The sequence below is a fragment of the Echinops telfairi genome, unplaced genomic scaffold, assembly GCF_000313985.2.
Source record: "Echinops telfairi isolate 266 unplaced genomic scaffold, ASM31398v2 ScPeMD7_7468;HRSCAF=8506_0, whole genome shotgun sequence".
In the NCBI taxonomy this organism is placed as follows: domain Eukaryota; kingdom Metazoa; phylum Chordata; class Mammalia; order Afrosoricida; family Tenrecidae; genus Echinops; species Echinops telfairi.
The window spans coordinates 96,280,779-96,301,378 of NW_022111369.1; the positions used below are offsets into that span (position 1 = coordinate 96,280,779).

Sequence of the window (20,600 nt, forward strand, 5' to 3'; positions counted from 1 at the left end):
GTCCAGTTGCTGCCAACTCAGAGCAGCCCCCGCAGCAGCGCAGAACTGGGACTTCTGGGCTCTCAGCTTTATAGGAGCAGGGCCCTCTCTCCCTCCCGCTGAGCCACCTGCTGGGTTCGAACAGCTGCCCTCCTGGCTCACGGGGGCGGAATGCTGAGGCGCTGCGCTCCTGCAAGGACTCCCTGGTGTCTGTGTTCTCTCCTAGGTACCTGCAGGAGCGACTGAAGCAACTGCACGAGGAGGCCAACCTCCTGAAATCTAACATTGCCAAATACAAGGTAGCAGAACCGCAGGGACAATGACGATGACTCACTATTGTGCTTCTAAATGTCATGCTATTTTCATCCTCGTTCATGTGCCAGAGATATTTCTGTGTGGGCCTCCCCCCTCCCCCCCTCCCCTTCATTCCACCCCGTGAGAGCCAGAACCGCCAACACCAGAGGGTCTGGAGCCCCGAGCAGCACAGAGACCCGAACAGCTGGTGGCCAGACCTCCTGGGAGTGCCCATGGAGGGAATCTGGATTGGCCCACTTCGCGACCTCAAAGCAGACAAACTCACTGCCACCAAGCGGATTCTGACTCATAGCGACTCTACAGGACCGGGTAGAACTGCCCCTGTAGGTTTCGGAGACTGTAGCTCTTAACAGATCTTCCCACTTGATGGTGGGAAGCAGCTGGTGGTTTCGAACTGCAGACCTTGGGGTTAGGAGCTCAATGCGTAGCCTCTATCCTGCCACGGTTCCTCACTTCCTATGAAATAAGGTTCCTTATTTAGTTTTTTTAAGGAGCCTTGATAGTGTAGTGGGACTTCTTATTGAAGTGCTAACCAAAAGTTCAGAGGTTCAAACACACCAGCCTCTCCGAGGGAGTAAGATAAAGTGTTCTACTCCCATAAAGATTTACAGACTCAGAAACACACAGGAGCAGTTCTACTCTGCCCTGTAGGGGCCAATACTACTCAGTCCTATAGAACCCAATTGTGCTCTGTCCTACAGGGTCCAGTTCTATTCTGTCCTATGGGGTCCAATTCTACTCTGTCCTATGGGGTCCAGTTCTACTCTGCCCTATGTGTGCTAGTTCTCTGACCTATGAGGTCCAGTTCCATAAGGTCCAGTGTTACTCTGTTCTATGGGGTCCATTTCTACTCTGCCCTGCAGGGTGGATCTGAGTTGGAATTGGCTCCACAGCATTGAGTTGGTGGGTTAGCTCTGGCTTTTCTGCTGCACGGCCAGCCCAAGTGCTGCTTGTCTCCTCAGGCCCATCAGAACCTGGGCTCAGAGAGAGGAAGCGCCAGACTGGGCAGTCCCAATATGACCTCGTGGCCATGCCCACTGCAAGGCCAGAGCACGCCCACTCTCCCCATTGTCACCCAGTCCCATCCCAGCCCGCTCCTTTGATCACACCTATTTCTGCAGATGTTGTCAGTGTTATAATTAGAAAACTCTCCTGGGTCTCTTTGCTTTGAAAAGAGATTGGTTTCTCTTCCTGAGGGTGAAGATTGGCAGCCGTCTGGAGCCTGGGGGAGTCTTCTCAGCCCCCTGGCTTTTCACGTTAGCGTTCCTTTCTCAAACAACTCCATTCCACCTTCCTTCCCCTATTGTGGGGCCACCTTCTCAGTCGTGCGGGTCCTGTATGGACCTGTGCAGCCCAAGGACATGGCAGTTCCCAAACATGTATGCCTTTTAAAATATATATTCAAAGGTGTGCATTCATTCATTTCACAACCTTGACTCAGTTCTGCTACCTCGGGTAAACCTCAAGGTACTGCCCGGTCTGTTCCGAAGCTTGGCAATATGGTGAAGGCTGCAATAAAGGGTGTCATGAGCTCTTTGCTGACCCAGAGCCTGTACAAGTTATGCTCATCTGATACTTTGGTCCAGTGAGTGTCCACAGCAAGATGAAAGCATGTGAAACACTGTAAGAGTTATTATCACGTGACACATAAACAAGAAGTGAGCACACAGGGCCACACATGCTGAACGCAGTCTACCACGGACCTTCAATTTGTAAAAAAACAAATGCCGTTACCTGCACAGCACAGGAACGTGAAGCCCGATCAAATGAGGTGTCCCTGTGTGTGCCAATCACTGGCTCAGAGGCACTTCCCCCAATCTTGTGTCCATGGCAGACAGCACTAATCAATCCTGGCTCTTTGACATTCAGCCACCGAACTCAAACCACTCACTCTCCTGGAGTCAATGCTGAATAATAGCGACACCCCCCCCCCCCACCCCCCAGCCCCGCTGTGAGTTTATGAGATTATAACTGTTTATGGGAGTAGAAAGCTCAGTCTCTCTCCTGGTGGAGCTGCTGGTGGTTTTGAATTGCCGACCATGTGGTTCACAGCCCATCGTGTAACCTCTGCACCACCAGGGTCACAGCACCTTGCCAATACCACCAGCCTTATCTATCGAGCTGAACCATCGCATGAGAGCAAACCTAGTCTCCATCGCAAGGTCTGTTGGGAAGAGGCCCCATAATTAGTGCCTTCACATGTGAGACTGTTTCTGCTTCAGATTAGACTTATTCTAACCAATACACACTGAGTGCCTTTTGTCGGCAGGCTGGGATCGGTAGATAGCATGCTGCACGACCCACTTTGAACTCTGTGTTGGAACCATAAAGTCCACCACAATGTGTTGTTCTTGTTAGGTGCCATCGACATGGCGCCACGCACAGTGACTTCTTGCCCGACATCACTCAGCCCTGTGCTGCCTAACTGATCGTGGGCATAATCCTTACTCCGAGACTCAGAATTCCAAATATAGGGCCAGGGATTTTTGTGTGGAGGGCGGGAGGCTACAACTGCTGTACCTAGGTATTGGGTCATTCTTCAATATCCTAATGTGGGTTTTCTGTCTCCTCTTTTCCCCCCAATGCCACTCTAGAATGCTCTTGAGAGACGGAAAAACTCAAAGAGCCAGGGCAAATCCAACAGCAGCGCTCTGACGGGGGTCTTGTCTGCAAAGCAAGGTAGGACTTCCTTTTCTGGGAGGAACTGCTCCTGGTGGAGAGTTCTGGGAGTGTGCGTCCCCACGGGCACCGTCTTGCCTGGCCCACTTGTTTTGTGATGGGGAAACAGAGAGATCTGTAGCGTGCTGGTTCCTTAACCCCGGTCCACTTTGGAATTGCCTAGAGGCTTGGTGCAAACACAGGAGCTCGGGCCCCACCCCGAAGGGGCTGATTCTGGCAGGTGCCCCTGAGTGGGTTCTGACCCTTAGCGACTCTATGCCCTACAGGGTGAAGCACGACCAAGTACTGCACCGTCCTCACAACGGTTCCCCTGCTTGAGCCCATTGCTGCAGCACGGTGTCTGTCCACCCCCTTAAGGGCCTTCTCCGTGTTGCTCTCCGTCTACCAAGCATGATGTCCCACCCAAGGGACGAGTCTCTGCTGACATCCAGCGTCTGTAAGATGAAGTCTCACCATCCTCGCCTCGGAGGAGCACGCTGACCGTATTTCTTCGGAGACAGATTGGTTTGCCCTCTTGGCAGTCCGCGGTACTTCCCCTCTTCTTCACCAGCACCACCATCCCAATGCATCTGTTCTTCCTTATTCAGTGTCCAACTGTCACTCGCATCTGCGGTGATGGAAAATACCAGGTCTCGAGTCAGGTGCACCGGAGTCCTCAAAGCAACTTCCTTGCTTTTCAGTACTCCAAAGAGGGAAGTTTTGTTTTCCTTTTTAAGGGATTCCTATTTCTGGGGCTGAGGAGGAACCTGGGAATATGAATTTTCTTTAAAAAGATTCCAGGTGATGGTGCTTCTAGGACCCCGCTGTTAGAACTGCTGCAGTGGAGGGTGTTGTCATGACTGGCTGACAGTGGGGTATCCCCTCACCCCCACACTGGGATCCCCTGTCAGGAATGGTTCTCCTCTAATCGCCCATGGGCTAGGTTTCACCTCTCCCAGTTTCTCCTTCTCCTGTCCTCTAAGCTCAGAATAGAAAGGTCCCTGAGCCCCTGCAATCCTTTTTAATCATGGACCGCGTGCCTTTTCTTGAAGGAGCTTTTATTGATTGCAATGTTGTCCCTCCTCCTTGTCGATCCCAATGAAAAATAATGATCTTCCAGGAGCAGGCCAGGGAATACATAGCAGTGAGCTCATTTTTGACACTTAATATTCGGAGCGCCGATCTAAACACGAGCCTGGAGTTGGATGCGTGCTCAGCTGGCCCACTTTGGGGGTCGTTGGCCCTGCTGACCAGTGGCCCCCAAATGTGGTGGTCTTCATTGGAGCGGGAGTGGCTGATAAAAACCGCTGATGATGAAAGTGGGAGTCTCCAGCCCACCCAACAACTGGGGCTCTTTCCCAACCACTGTCTTGTCTCTACTCAGCTCACTGGGAAAGGATGAACTAGAACTGTTTGCTGCGAGAAAGCCACAACGCTCCCCTTTTGTAGCGGTGAAGATGCCCATCTAAGTTTCGTTCCAGATGCCAGACTTAACAAAGCACTTTGGAATGTTGAGCGTCCCGTGTTTTCTTTCATCCATGTGGTGAATGAGGGGACAGTGGTAAATCAGACCTAACATCTGAGGATCAGAATTTGACAGCATGTCATGCAAAGCTTTGAGCCAGCGAGATGCAAGTACAGGTTCTTCATGGCTTCCTTATAATAAGAATAATTGGAAACAACACAAATATATTTTTGTTGTCCTCCAGTCTTCCGCTGCAACTCACAGCCACCCTATGTACAATCAAACACCACCCAGTCCAATGCCTGAGCCCATTGTCATGGCCATGGTGTCAGTCCATCTTGTCCAGGGCTTTCCTGTCCTTTTCTAGGAACTGGTCTCTCCTGACAACGTGTCCAAAGCACATGAGACAAAACCACACTGTCTTTGCTTCCGAGGAGCATCCTGGCTTTACCACTTCCAAGATGATTTGTTGGTTCTTTTGGCAGTCTGTGACACTTCCAGTATTCTCCACCAGCACCGTCGTTCAAATGCATCCAGTCTTCTTCAGCTTTCCTTATTCAGTGTCCAACTTTCACATGAGTATGAGGCGATTGACAATAGCATGGCTTGGGTTATGTGTTAGACTGAGTAGACTAGAGAAACAAATCCAGAGACACTTATATATGTGTAAGAGAGAACTTCATATCAAAGAGCAATTGTACATTAAGAAAACATTCCAGTTTAGGCCAGATCGAGTCCCTAAGTCTGACATTATCCCATATGTTGATACTAGTCCATAAATTCCTCTTTAGACTTACACAGCTATGCAAGAAGCTGAATACAGGAAAATCACAGGCCAATAGGTGGAAAGTCTTGTGGATTCAGTGGTGGTGGAAGTGTCTCAGTGCTAGTGGGTGTCTCCACATGGCTCCTCCAGCTCCAGGGCCCTGGCTGCAATCAGCTGAGCTCCATGTGGCTTGTCAGCAGGAAGACATTGAGAGAGTGTGTGTCTGGCCTCCAGTTAGTTATTTATCTCCATTGCGCCTCCAGAGTGAGGTCATCAAGCTGCAACCTGATTAACAGGCTATTCTCCACCCCTTCACTCTTAATAGTCTCAAATTGACACCAGATTATGTAACTACCACAGATTAGGTGAACCATAGTCTTCAGAACGGTATCTTTGCCTTTCAACCCTTTAAGAGGTCTCGCATAGAAGAGTCACCCAATGCAATGCTTTTGGTCTCTTCACTGCATTGATTGTGGATCCAAGCAAGATGAAAACCTTGATAAATCCAATTGTTTCTCCATTCATCATGATGTTATAGAGTCATCCAGTTGTGTTTAGCAGTAATTAAATAAAGTAGATGCAAATGCATTGCCAGGCCCTTCTTCCTTCAGACAATCCTACCATCTACTATGCTGACAATAAAAAATTGAAGAGAAATCGTATCACCTTTGTCATCAAAAATAACATCTCAAGATCTGTCCTGAAGTATACCAATGGATAATAGATATACAACTACAATGGACATGAATTAATATGACTCTTATTCAAGTGTACATTCCAGCCACTAATGTCAGAATTGAAGAATTTTAAGATATTTTACCAGCTTCTGCAGTGAAATGGATCAACCCTGCAATAAATATGTACTGAGAATTACTGGTGATTGGAATGTGAATGTTAGAAACAAAAAAGAATGATGGCAGTTGGGTAATATGGTGTTGGTGATAGAAATGATGCTGGAGGTCAGATGATAACATATTGTCAGACCAATGGCATCTAGTGGATCTTGCCAAATGGAAGACACAGGAATCAAGTCAACCAACTCTGTGGAAAGAAATGATAGAGAAGCGGAGTATTATCAATTAAAACAAAGCCAACTGTAGACCAGACCATCAATTTCTCATATGCAAATTCAAATTGAAGCTGAAGAAAAATTTATAAAGGTCTATGAGAGCCAAAGTAAGATCTTGAGTCTATCCCACCTGAATTTTGAGAGCATCTCAAGAGGAGATTTGATGCTTTGAATACTAGTGACCAAAGACTTGATGAATGTAAGGCAAAAAGATGCCAGAAATGACTGTGAAACTTGCTCTTGAATGTAGAGCCTCTAAGGCAAGTGGCAGAAATGATGTGAACAGATTTCAAAGGGAAGCTCTAGAAGACAAAGTAAAGTATTACAATAAAATGTGAAAAACATGGAAATAGAAAACCCAAACATAAGAGCATTCTCAGCATTTTTCAAGCAGAAAGAACTGACGAAAATTCATCTTGAGTTGCTATACTGAAGGATTTTATTGGCAAAATGTTGCATGATGCACAAGCATAAGAAAGAAGATGGAAAGAATATGAGAAGTCACTCTACCAGGAAAGATGGGTTGCTATTCCACTGTTTCAGGAACTAGGATGTGCTCAAGACCTGATGATACCGAAAGAAGAATGCAAGCTGTATTAAAGGCATTGGTGATAAACAAGGCTTCAGGAAGTGAAGGAATACCAACTAAAGTGTTAACAACAAATACATGCAACCCTGTACGTGCCCTCTTGCCTATGCCAAGAAATTTGGAAGACAGCTACCTGGGCAAACAATTGTAACCAATCCATATGTATGCCCATTCCAAAGAAGGGAGACCCAATAGTGTATGAGAATCATCAAACAATATCATTCATATCACACATGAGTGAAATTTTGCTGAAGATACTTAGAAACAGTTGTGGTAGTATATCAAAGAGCTGCCACAAAGTCAAACTGAATTCAGAAGAGGATATCCGAATGAGGCATACCATTCATTTACTGATGCACCTTGGCCAGAACAGAGAGAACAAGAACGATGTTGACCTTTACCTGTTGACAGTGCAAAGACATTGAACTATGTGAACCATAGCAACCGTGAGTAGTATTGTAAAGAACGGAAATTCTGGAATACTTAATGATACTGAAGGAGAGTGTGTACGTGGACCAAGAGACAATACTTGGAGCAAACGAAGGAGTCCTGTAGGGTTCAGAATTGGAAAAGCTATGTGCCAGGGTTTTATCCTTTCACCGTATTTACCCAATCTGTATGCTGAACAACTAATCCCAGAAATTGGACTTTCTGGACGAGAACATGACTTGAGGATTGGAGAAAGACTCGTTAACAACTTGTAACATCTGGTTAGCCTATCCTTTGTTGCAATTGAAGAGGATTTGAACCACTTCCTGGTGAAGATCGAAGGTGATAGTTTGGATCCCACCTCATCACAAAGAAAACAAAAGCCCTCACAACTAGGCCACTAAGCAACATCCTGATACACACAGAAGAAATGGAAGCTGTCAAGGATTTCATGTTACTTAGATCCACAATCACTGTCCATACAAGCAGCGGCCAAGAAACCAAAGGATGTATTGCACTGGGCAAATCTGTTTCGGAAGACCTCTTTAATGCGTTAACAAGCACAGCCGTCCCTTGGAGATCTAAGGTGCTTCTGAACCAAGTATTTTCAATCACGTCATCCGCATGTGAAAGCTGGCTAATGAATAAGGAAGACCAAAGAAGAATGAATGCCTCTCCATTATGCTGTTGGCGAAGAATATTGAAAATATCATGACCCTTTATAGCAGCGGTTCTCAACCTGTGGGTCTCGACCTCTTTCGGGGTTGAACAACCCTTTATAGGGGTCGCCCGATTCATAACAGTAGCAAAATTATAGTTATGAAGTAGCAATGAAAATAATTTTATGGGTGGGGGTCACCACAACATGAGGAACTGTATGAAAGGGTCGTGGCATTAGGAAGGTTGAGAACCACTGCTTTACAGAGTTCATGAGGTTTTGTAAATATTTCCAGGAGCAGCAGCCTCATCTTTTCCCAGAAGAACTGCTGGCGGGTTTGAACTTCCCACCTTGTGATTAGCAGACCCATGCTTGCCTGACACTGCCACCAGGGCTCCTTGAAGGGTGTGATAAACCAAGCATCCAAAACTCCCAGTATGGAGTTGACTCTACTCATAGAGACCCTATAGGACACAATAAACTGCTCCTGTGGGTTTCCAGATTTTAAATCTTTACAGAAACCAAAAGCCTTGTCTTTCTTCTGAGGAGCAGCTAGTGGTTTCGAACTGCTGACCTTGCAGTTAACAGCCCAACAGTTATCTGTCCCAGGGGGTTTTTTTGAATTGAAATTGACTTGACAGCATGTAGCAACACTGACAAAAAAGGATCAAAAGACGATCAGTCCATGGGCTCTTACTAGACAAATAAGACGGTATAACCCCTCACATTTAAATTTGGATATCATGTGACTGTTGATAGACATAGGAGCCCTGGTTATACGTTGGACTGCTAACTACAAGGTCAGCAGTTCGAAACCACCAGGCACACCGCGGGTGGGACAAAGACAGGACTTTCTACTCCTGTAAAGAGTTACCGTCTCAGAGACAGAGAGGGGCAGTTTGCCCTGTCTTTAGGGTCACCGTGAGTCAGAATCGGCTGGATGGCAGTGCGTTTCGAGTTTGTCTGTAAACATACAAATCAGGTCTCTAGGTAGCATAAGTGGTTTGTAGTCATCTGCTAACCTAAAGCAGCTTCAAGGAAGAAAGGTCTGGTAATTGGTTTCTCCAAAGATGGCAGCCAGGAAACCCTCCGGTGCCGTCCTGTGGAAGCCTTGGACCTGCTGCTGCCAGTTGGCGTCAACCCGAGGGCAGTGGGGTCGGTTTTTAGTTTAGATACGCCAGGAAACATTTGTTCCCCTCGAAGTTGGGAATCTCTTATTTAAAGAAAAAATCCAGAAACATTTCTTTTTAAAGTTATCACTGCTGAAACCAGAAGAGAGGTCGAAGCATGTATGGCCCTCAGAGCCAGGCACAGTGGACTGGCAGTTGGTAAACAGGCTCCCCTCCGGCGGAGCGGGTGGGCTGACTCACAGGACCCTGAGTCCTTCCATTGCCCTGAGCTGCGGAGGCTGCTTCTGGGCTGAATTTGACCGTGGGTGTGGTTTGGAAGTTTGTGAAATCCCAAGCAAGCAGAAGCAGTCTTTGTGTAAAATGACCTCTCCCCACATTTAGATGTTTATAATCTGTTGCATAATTTTTTGCCAGATCCCTGTACTACTTAAGGAGCCTTACTGGCGCTGTACGCTAGTGCTGGGTTGCTAAAACTGAGGTGGGCAGATCAAGCCCACCCACCGCTCTATGGGAGAAAGATGAGGCTGACTGCTTCTGTGAAGATTTAGAGTGTCAGAACCCCTGTTTGGGGTTCCAACTATGAGTCAGAACTGATATGATAGCAGTGGCTTGTATCACATATACGATTACTAATAGGTTTCATTACATTGATTTTTAAAGTGGCTCATTTACTGGGCCCCGATTCTAATTCATAATGCGAGGTGGCTATATAAAGTTTTGGGGGAAATTCCATTATCTTTTTATTTCACTTTTCCCCAAACTTTTGGAAGCTCCCTCGTGTGTATCTGATTCACAGCGATCCTATAGGACAAAGTAGAACTGCCCCTGCGGGTTTCTGAGACTGTCACTCTTTATGGGAGTAGAAAGCACTGTCTTTCTCCCACAGAGCGGCTGGTAGCTTTGAACTGCTGGACTTGAGGTTGGCAGCCTAACATGTAACCACTATGCACCAGGGCTCCTTGTAGCATTGCTATGAGCTGGAATCAACCCAATGGCAGTGAGTCTGGTTTTATACCTGTGCGATCTGCTGTGCCATTTACCGTATATACTCGAGTATAAATCGAGTATATATCAGGAATATCAATACAAGGATCTGGCAAAAAATTATGCAACAGATTATAAACGTCTAAATGTGGGGAATATCAGCCGAGGCACCTAATTTTACCACAAAAACTGCATTAAAAATGTGCTGATAATGGTGTATAGATTTTATTTTAATGTCAAGGAGCCCTGGTGGCCCAGCTGTTAAGTGCTTGGCTGCTAATCAAAAGGCTTGTGGTTTGAGTCCACCCCCGACACCCCCTCTTGGGGAGAGATCTGTGGAAGGAAGTGCCCTTCAGTAAAGATGACAGACAGCCCTGGAAACCTGCAGGGCAGCCCTCCTTTGTCACAGCAGCGAAGGGTTGGAATTGATCAGACAGCAATGAGTTTAGTTTGGAGGACAGAAATTTTAAAGGCCTTTTACATTTTAAAGAATTTCAAATACCTCTTATTTGTTAAAATGGGGGTGAGTGGGATTTGAGATTTTCTGTATTTGGTTGTTGAGTTGAAAATATAACGTTTTATAAATCAGTGGATGAAAGGATCCTGTTTTAAACTTTGAAAAAAAATTCAACTAATCTGAAGAATACTTAGATTAAATTCTTGTTGATTTGCATATTTGTACCATTTTAAAAACTACAGATAAGTTATTGGATGTACATTTTGATAGGAAATCAGAAAGTTTATACAATTTTCGTTGTAATTTGAATGTTTTTGAATATATGTTGTAAAAATTCTCCCAATACAATATTTGTTGCAAAGTATTATTATTCTAGTCATTGTTTATATAGTTTCACTTTAATTATATTGAACAAAATATCCAAAAAATGTGCTGAAAAACTCGGGTTATACATGGGTATATATGGCATATTTATTCATTTTTGAACTGCCGTCCATGAACATATCTCTATTAAAATACAAATGTTTGTAACAATCTCCCTTGGTCACCTTGCCACCCACCAGGGGTTCCACATCAAGAAACGCTGTGATAGGAAGCCAAGTGGCTCCTCTCAGTCACTGTCACGTGCATGGTTGTGTGACTTTCGGAGGACGCTATTACCCCACCTGTGCCTCAGTGGCTTTCGTGCAGAAAATGAGCCTGAATAACAATGCTCAGGCTTCCTTTGCCTTCATTTTCCATCTCAGATGAGTTCGTACGATAGTCTCAGACCTATGAAACACATCAAGTGGATTCCGACTCACAGCGACCGTACAGGACAGGGCAGAACTACGCCGGTGGGTTTCCTCGTCCATAACTCTACAAGAGTAGGCAACCTCATCTCTCTCCAGCGGGCAGCTGGGGGTTTCCAACTGCTGGCTTTGTGGCTACCAGTCCAACTTATAACCCACAGGGCTGCTCTATGTCAGCCTGTGGCAGCCCCCGTGTCAGGTTTCTCAGACTTGGATTCACACATGTGAGAGACTCTGACCCTCTTGAAAAAAGTTGATCAGAGTTCATGAGAACGCACTCCTTTCTCTTCCTTCCTACCTGAATTTGATTCTGTTCTGCTTTTGCTGCTTCTGGTTGACTCTTTTAATGTCCCCACCCACACCACCCACCCCCTGCCCAGCAGCACCAAGAAGCTGGGTATGGCAGCCTCCGGTTCAGGGGAAGTTGGCATTGGTTTGTGTCCCACAAGAACTTGAGACTGAACGGTGAATTCTGTCTCCTCCCCGCAGTCCAGGATCTGCTCTCCGAGGAGCACGGGTGCAGCCTCCCGGCCACTCCGCAGTCCATCGCAGACCTGAAGTCTCTGGCCACGGCCCTGCTGGAGACCATCCACGAGAAGAACATGGTCATCCAGCACCAGAGGCAGACCAACAAGTAGGTGGTGGGCCCGCGGGCTGGGGCGGGGTGAGGGCAGCCGAAACAGCTCGCACGGAGCTTCAAGACCAGCTCCACCTCTTGGCCGCCCCGTGAGTGTCCTGTGGACCTGGCTCCATAGCATGACCCGTGGTTGCGTTTTCAGAGCCGATCGCAGGCCTTTCTTCCAAGGAGCTTCTATCCTTCCAGTTCCCTTTGCATGCGCCGCTTCTTGACACCACGCAGCGAGGCCACGAGGGAGCTGAGGCGGCTCAAGTCTGGAAAGACAGGCTGTTGTGTCCCAGCAGCCAGTGCTGAAGTCCTGCCAGCCGTTATTCAGTAAACGCTTGCTCTGGCCACACGCAGTCCATAGCCCAATCCAAAGGCACCTCCCCACTTCTCTTTGGGCCCCGTAGGGAGCTGCCCCCAACCCCCAGTGCCAGGTTCACCTCATGGCATGACTTTGAGGGACTGCAGTCACAGGAAACACCCAAGCACCAGCTTCTGAGACAGCTGAGCCGCCTGGCCTCGTCCGGGTCAGAAGCGATGACGGAGTGGAGCAGGGAGTGAAACCCCATGTCGCCTTTGGTTCCTTTGAGCCTCTTGACACAATCTTCCAAAGCCAAACCCGCTGCCCCAAGTCTGTTCAGACTCACAGCAATGCTGTAGAACAGGCAAGAACGGCCTCTGTGGGTTTCTGAGGTTGCAACTCTCTATGGGGACAGAAAGCCTCGTCTTTTGCCCATAGAGCGGCTGGTGGGTTTGAACTGCTGACCTTGTTTAGCAGCCTAACTCGTAACTCACGGCACCCCCAGGGCTACGTTGCATGAAATCCAGCAAGTTAAAGTTGTAGTTAGAGGTAGCAAGAGGGAAACAGAACGGATTCAGAGAGATGGGTGACTAAAATAATAAGTCACGGCAACAAATCTTGCAGTTGCACAGGGTCCCTCAGCTTTCAAGGGCCCCATGAAATCAGGGCCAGCACGGAATCAGCGCCCAGAAGTGGAGGTAGATCCAGCCACTTCTCCACCACACTGCCAGCACCCTGTGGCCCTCCCTCCCTCCCTGAGCCTTGCCATCCGGAGCCCAGTCAGAGCCCAGGAGTTAGAAGGACAGAGTCAGCCACATGTTGGGGGAACCCACAAGACACCCCACTCTACTGGCCTGCTGGTCACAGGTTCCGGCCTGGTTCCCACCTTCCGGATGCCATGGCAGGCTCAGGCATCCACACACAGCCCCCTCTCTTTCCTGACCTGCTGCCTCCTGGTGTCTCCCTGGGCCCCTTTTAGGAGCCAGCCCTGCATGGTAAAGGAACAATGTTGGCCATGGCTTAAGCGCTTGCTGCTAACTGAGAGGTCAGTGGTTCAGACCCACCAGCCACTCTGAAGGAGAAAGATGAGGCAGGCTAGTTCCGTAAAGATCTACAGCCTCACAAACCCTGTGGGGCAGTTCTACTCTGTCCTATGGGGTCCGACAGGACAGCCAGGGATGACGTGTGGCTGTGTGATGGGCAAAATCACTCCACTGGAGACTAGCTGCCAGGAGCCCTGGTGGCATATAGTACTTTATGCATCGGGCTGCTAACTACAGGTCAGTGGTTTGATACCAGCAGCTGCTCTGTATGAGAAAGACAAGGCTTTCTACTCCCATCAAGCCTTACAGTCTGTGAAACCCACAGAGGCAGTTCTACTTTTGTCTATAATTGGAGTCAACTCGCTAAGTGAGGGACTGGCTGACGACCTCCCTCTGAGGTTTTTCCGCATCTGGTCAACCCCCTCTCACCAACTCAAATCCTCAGGTTTGGCCTGGAAGCCCCGGGCCCCAGCACCCAAGGGACTCCAGCATTTATTTTCCAGCATGAAGGAAAAGGCCACCTTCCTTAGGGCGAAATGAGCTCCTTTACCCCGCAGGCCCACTCGCAGTATAAGGGTCTGATGTCACCCTCTGGACGTTCTCGATCATGTTTAATCAAGGAGCCCCATAGCGTCATCTTTCCCCGGGACCTACAGATTATACATCCAGTTCCCTCCCAGGGCATCCTCCTGGCACTAAAAGGGACGTGCAGATGGACCAGGCCGGGGCTGAGAAGCTGCGCTTACAGGGAGAAGGGGGTGCGGCCAGGGACCAGGGGAAGGCGGAGGCACGGGGGTAGAGGCAACTGGAAAATGACGGAAGTGTTGTAACCCCCAAACAGAGACCTGAGGAGGCAGGAATGAAGGGCCACTCGCTCTCCCAGGAGATGGCGAAATGTCTGAAAGAATGCAGGAGGGGGTGAAGGGAGACCAGCCGGGCCTCCGGAGGTGGACAAGAGTCATGTATGGACAGGGGAAGTGTCACAGCTATTTAAAAATGAAATCTTAAGCAAGAAATGACACAAGATGCCAAAATACAGAGCCTTCCCAGGGGAGGGAGAAGGAACTGGAACTCTGCTCGGAAAAGGGGAAGCTGCCGGGGGCTGGTGGATGGTGGCTGTCTGCTGCTTGTCCAGCTGACTGCGGCTCACAATGGCCCCTATGTGCTATTGGTGTCAAGGCTGTGTGACCTTCAGAAGCCAAGGGACAGAGATGTCTCCGGGTGGGTTCGAACCACCAACCTTGTGTCTAATAGCTAAGCATATAACTGTTTGTGCCACACAGGACTTAGCATTGTTGTTGTTGTTAAGGGCCTGGAAGGTGGTTCTGGCTCATGGTGACCCTACGCACAACAGAACGAAACACTGCCCGGTCCTGCGCCATCCTCGCAATGGTCCCTGCGTTGGAGCCCATTGTTGGATCCACACTATCAATCCATCTCCTTGGGGGCCTATGTCTTCCTTCTTCTCTGATCCCGTCTTTACCCTAGTTGTATGAGGAGCCCTGATGGCATCCTGGTTATGCATTGGGCTGCTAACAGCAAGGTCAGCAGTTCAAAACCACCCGCGGCTTTGAGGGAGAAGACGGGGCGTTTTACTCCTGAAAGAGTGAGTCTCGGGAACCCACAGCGGCAGGTCTACCCTGCGCTATAGGGTCGCTGTGAGTCGGCATCGACCCCATGGCAGTGGGTGTGGCTTGGTGAGGGGTTTTCTTCATTACCGGTCCCTCCTGATAATATTTCCCAAGTCTGTGCATTGCGGTCTCCCCATCCTCGTTCCTATGGACCATTTTGGCTGCACTTCCCAGCAGCCCATGGTGTTTCCCATGAGCCTCTTCGTCCTCAGGGATGCCTCCTCACAGAGCCCTCTTCAGGCTGTTTCACACTGTGTCAGTCCGGGTAGACTAGAAAAACACATTCATGGACACTCGTGTGTATAGGAAAGAGGTTTGTATACAAGAGCACTTGAATATTGAGAAAACATCCCAGTCCAGTCCAGATCAAGTCCATTAGCCCGTATTAGCCTATAAGTCTGATACCAATCTATAAACTCCTCTTCAGACTCACAAAGCACATGCAATGACTCCGAGTGCAGGAAGATCACAGGCCAGTGGGTGGGAAGTATTGTGGATCCAATGGCATTGTAAGCATCTTGGCACTGGCAGGGGTCTCCACCTGGTTCCTTCAGCTACGAAACTCTGACTGCCTCAGGATGGCTTCAGGTGGCATCTCACAGGGAGTGAGCCTTCTCAGTAGAAAGTCTCCAAGGGAGTGAAGAGAGAGAGAGTCTTTGGCTTCCAAGGAGGAATTACCAGAGTTCCCAGAATCCTCAGGAGAAGGCCATGTCCACACAGAGGCCTCATTGGCTAAATCCTGATTGGCAGGCTAGACTCTGTTCCTTCTTCACCGAGACTCTCAGCTCAGCTCCTTCTTCACCAAGAAAACAGAGGTTCCTCAGCACGTGCCTCCCCGTTCCTGCTCTCAAAACCCAGGCCCTCAGCACCCCTGGCTCCCCCCACCCCCATCCCCCACCTCCAGCCAATGCTCTGGCCACTGGTCTCAGCCCACATCAACTTCCCATCTTAACTCACTACCCCCTTGCCTCTGACTCTGCTGCTTCACCCCAAACCCTTCAGATGCTTGAACCTCCTTTGAGAACCTTTCCTCAGCTGGCTGCTTCCCTGGCGAACCCCAAGCACCCAGACTCTCTGAGAACTAGGAGCGCCCCACCCCCTCTCGACTTCTTCAGTAGCTACCCCCTCACAGTTGTTCCTGAATTCCACAGGGGTGCTTGTTTACTTTGGACCTGTTGTCAGGAGAGACCAGTCTCTGGAGAAGGACATCATGCTTACTGAAGTGGAGGGGCAGTGAAAATGAGGAAGGTCCTCAATGAGATGGATTGACACCATGGCTGCAACCATGGGCTCAGGCATAGCCACCGTTGTGAGGATGGTGCAGGTGCAGCCTTTTGTTCTGTGGGGCAGAGGGTCGCTATCGGTGGGAACTGACTTGGTAGCACCTGCCAAAAATGACAGCTGGTTGAGAAATGCAGATGTTGGAGAGGGATTGTGTGCGGGAAGGTCAGGGTTCTGTGTTGTGACAAGCTGGTCTTTTCATGCTCAGGTGTGACGCTAATCCTGTCTGAATACTTCCCAAGGCCTTCTGTTACCCTTTGAAGGTCGCTAAAAGCCCAAACCCACTGCCATTGACTGGATTCTGGCGTATCCCATTGGGTGGGCCTGCTGCACAAGACTTTTTTAAAGTGTTGAAAAGCAAGGATGTTACTCTGAGGACTAAGAAGGGCCTGACCCAAGCCCTGGTATCTCCAGTCACTTCATCTGCATGTCAAAGTGGGGTATTGAATAAGGAAGATAGAAGACAAACCGACAAATTTGGATTGCGGTGCCGGAGAAGATTATTGTAAGTCCCAGGGACTGTCAGAAGAACAAACAGATCAGTCTGGGAAGGAAGTACCACCAGAATGCTCCTTAGAGGCAAGGATGGTGAGACTTTGTCTCACGGACCGTGGGCATGTGTCAGGAGAGACCAGTCCCTGTCTATGATGGTTAGGGATGATGCCACTCAGGTACCCTAGGGGAAAGGCAGGGGCAGAGTCCAAGCTGTCAGTTCGGTCGCAACCTGATGCTACCTCCTTGGTGTCATAAGGGATTTCTTTTTTGTGAGTGAGTGAGTGAGTGAGTGAGTGAGTGAGTGAGTGAGTGAGTGAGTATGAGGGAAGTCAAATCTTTGGCCCATTGCCTTCTGTTGGAGATGGATGTGCATCTGTTTTCTCAGTCTTTTGAGATGCCCCGCTGATCCCAGCAGTCGTCAGCAGACTGCCGATGGCAGATGGCGGATGGTGGATTCATTAGGCCAACTGTAGACCTCTGCATCCACCAGCCTGTGGCCCCTGCTGTCTCAGCTTCCTCATCCTGCTTCCCATTCATCAGCTTCCATGAGTCAAGAGAAGGCTGACTTGGACTGGACTGGACTTAGGTATTTTTACCATGGTGTGCTAGTCTGGGTAGACTAGAGAAACAAATCCATAGAGACTCGCGTGTATAAGAGAGAGTTTTATATAAAGGGTAATTGTACATTAAGAAAGCATCCCAGTCCGGTCCAAGCCCCTAAGTTTGATATTAGCCCATATGACCAATAACCAGTCTATAAAGTCCTCTTCAAACTCACGAAACACATGCAATGATGCCTAATGCAGGATGGGATCACAGGCCAGTGGGTAGAAAGTCTTTGGATCTAGTGGCAATGTTAGCATCTCAGTGCTGGCAGGGGTCTCTACGTGGCTTCTCCAGTTCCCAGGGCATGGGGTCTATCAGTGTAGTGCCACGTGTCTTGTCAGTAGAGCGTCTCCAAGGGAGGGAGCATTGACAGCATAGAGTCTCCAAGGAGGAAAAACAGGATTTCCCAGAATCCTCAGACGGAAGGCCATGCCCACATGGAGGTCTCATTGGCTATACAAAGATTGACAGACTAGACTCCACACCTTCACTCGTAACCCTCTGAAGTCCCAAACTGACACCAGATTATGTAATTAGCACACATGGTGTAAGCCATTTCTTCGCATCAGTCTCTTTCTGTGCACAGCACAGACACGCATCACTGGTTTTGCTGCTCTGGAGAACCCAACCCACCCCACCGGAGGAGGCCATCCTGCTTGGTAAAGTAGGGGGGCAACGTAAAAGAGCAAGACCCCCAAAGACATGGACGGACACAATGGCTGCCACCATGGGGTCAACCATAAGAAAATCTGTGAGGCTGATACAGGACCGGGCAGTGGTACCCAGGGTCGGTGTGGGTTGGCACTGACTCCTGACACCTAACAACAACAAGGAGTACTGTTTCTGTTTTAACTAAGCACCTGTGTGTTCTTAGCTATTAACCAATCATTTGGGGGCCATCTCACAGTTTAAGTGCAAGAGGTCGATGAACAGCTAACCATTCTCAAAACTACACGCATCTCTGAGCTACCCAATCCCTGGTCGAAATCCCCAGGGACTGGTCACTCCTTCCTGAGTCATGGTCACCGCCCACCCACCCCTCTGCATTGGAGCAGAACTGAGCTCCACCAGCAGAGCTGATCTTTCTTTCAAGGCACCTCTGGGGAGATTCAGACCAAACAAATGACCATTCCTCATTCCTTAGGTGTCCTTCCTTCCAGGGGACGCCTATATGAATGAGTGCATTGTACATGTCCCTATGCACACCTAAGTACTCATATATATGTATACAGATGTAGATAATTTCTACACCTTTAAAAAACCTGGTTTAAAATTTTCCATTTACAAATAACAAGACTATTACAGACAAGACAAGGGGCTTTTGTAGGCGTCTGGTCTGCACCTTGGTTTTCTCTCTGTGACAGTAGGGCCTTGGGCTGCTCTTTGCACAAGGTTGGCAGTTTGAAACCGCCAGCCTCTCTGTGGGAGAAAAATGAGGCTTTCTATTCCCATAAATAGTTACGTTCTTGGAAACACACAGGGCCATTCTACCCTGCTTACTAGGGTTGCTCTGGGCTGGAATTGACTCAATTGGCAGAGAATTGGGAGTTTGGTTTGTGTGTGTGCTATCTTTGAGTTTAACAATAGACCTGGGAGATTCCTTTTTATCTGTACATAAAGGCTATTTTTAATACTTAGCGGGTCTGAGGTTTCATTCTTTCAGTATTTTTTTTAAATCTGGGGGCATTTAAAGGAACTAATTATATAACAAGCAGGGTGGTGGCTAAGAATAGAATGTAATTTGGTTTCCTTGCTGTTCACCCCCATGATTTAGCCTTTTGTACCTGAAATCATTAAATTGCTTTTGGGGGCGGGTGGAGTCTTACACCCTTGGGAACAAACGTATTCTTTTCACTGAGCAGGGAGCCCTGGTGGTGTAATGGACCCCACACTGAGCTGCTAACCACAAGGCCGGCAGTTCAAAACCACCAGTCACCCCTGGAGTGAAAAAGAAGGCTTTTTGATCCCGGAGAGATTTTGTGCTTCACAAACTCTAGAAAGCAGTTCTACTTCCTCTAAGATCCTATCGCACAAACCAAGCTCCCTGCCATCCGATCGATCGAGTCAATGCTGACTCATAGCGACCCACTCCCGAGCCTTGGGTTTCCAAGGCTGTAACCGTTTATGGGAGTAGAAAGCCCAGTCTTTCTCCCAAGGAGCTGCTGCTGCTGGTTTTGAACTGCTGACCATCCTCTGTCCTGTAAGAGTCACTGTCAATCCAGCCAGCAGCAGGCGTGGCTGGATTTTTCTATAAGCACGTGCACCCCTGCTGGTTTTTTCCACCCACCCCCACCCCACCCCTGAGTCCAATGGGAGCCGTCTTGAAAGATTTGATGTGTTGAAGGGATATTAAATTACTAGACATTGACTTTGACTGACTTCTTACTCCCAAAGGTGCCTTTAAAAGAGGGATGGGGTTCTTTGCTCTTAGCACCCGGAAGATAACTAATAGAAAACAGTAGTAGGAAGAGGCAGTTGCTAAGCTGCTGTTTCACTCAGCACCACATCTGAGCCTCCCATTCTTCCCAACTGGCCTGTAACCTTGCTGGGGTTGAGGTGAGAAGAAGGCAGTCAATGGACAATGACCCCATAGCCTGTTGCCACCCTTCCTGCTGTGCCTACAGCTCTCCTGAGCTCTTCACCATCCCCGGCCAAGGGTAAACTGAGATTAGAAGGTCAAGATCAAGGGCAGCAGCAAGATCAGAGCAGAGATCAAAGACTCATCTACTAGGGTTTGGGGTCAGGGGGTGGGCCAGGCTGCACAGAATCACAGTCATCCTTTTACTCCTGAGTACCGGGCTCCCCCATGCTGTCTTTGGGCCAGAGACCAACACAGAGGCAACTGGTGGGCAGCACCTGAGTTCCGTCTGTCAGCTTCCTTAATTCCATCTGTGGTGCTGCCGCAGGCATTGGAAGTTCCGACTAGGACGTCTGAAGAGAGGCCTGGTCTCTTGAGTATTTTCCTCGATGACTAGGTGTGAGTGGAGAATATGGGAAGACTTGGGGGTCTGGCAGAAGAGCTAACAAATCTGTCTTGAAAGAAGTCTAGGCAGACTATCCCTAGAAGTGAGGATGGCAAGACTTGATCTCACAAACTTTGGACATGTTCTCAGGAGAGACCCATCCCTGGAAAAGGACATGACTAGGAAAGTGTGGTCAGCCCAAAAGAAGAAGACCCCTGCGGACAGGATGGATATTGACATACAGGGAACTACTGTGTCGTAAGGACCGTGCAGGCCTGGGCAGTGTTTAGCTGTGTGGTCCATAGGACCACTATGAGTTGGAACCAACTTGACGGCACCCGATGACGGCAACAGAAACACAGTGGGGG

The 20,600-nt window shown here is 48.7% G+C and overlaps 1 protein-coding gene across 1 annotated transcript in view; it reads left to right on the forward strand.

The window, feature by feature from the left end:
* CCDC149 (coiled-coil domain containing 149) overlaps positions 1 to 20,600 on the forward strand; it is a 110,840-nt gene that overhangs the window by 62,090 nt on the left and 28,150 nt on the right. The window contains exons 8-10 of the mRNA XM_030888571.2: positions 206 to 278; positions 2,889 to 2,973; positions 11,780 to 11,924. Coding sequence (XP_030744431.2) covers positions 206 to 278; positions 2,889 to 2,973; positions 11,780 to 11,924 — 303 coding nt within the window. The remainder of the gene's footprint in view (positions 1 to 205; positions 279 to 2,888; positions 2,974 to 11,779; positions 11,925 to 20,600) is intronic.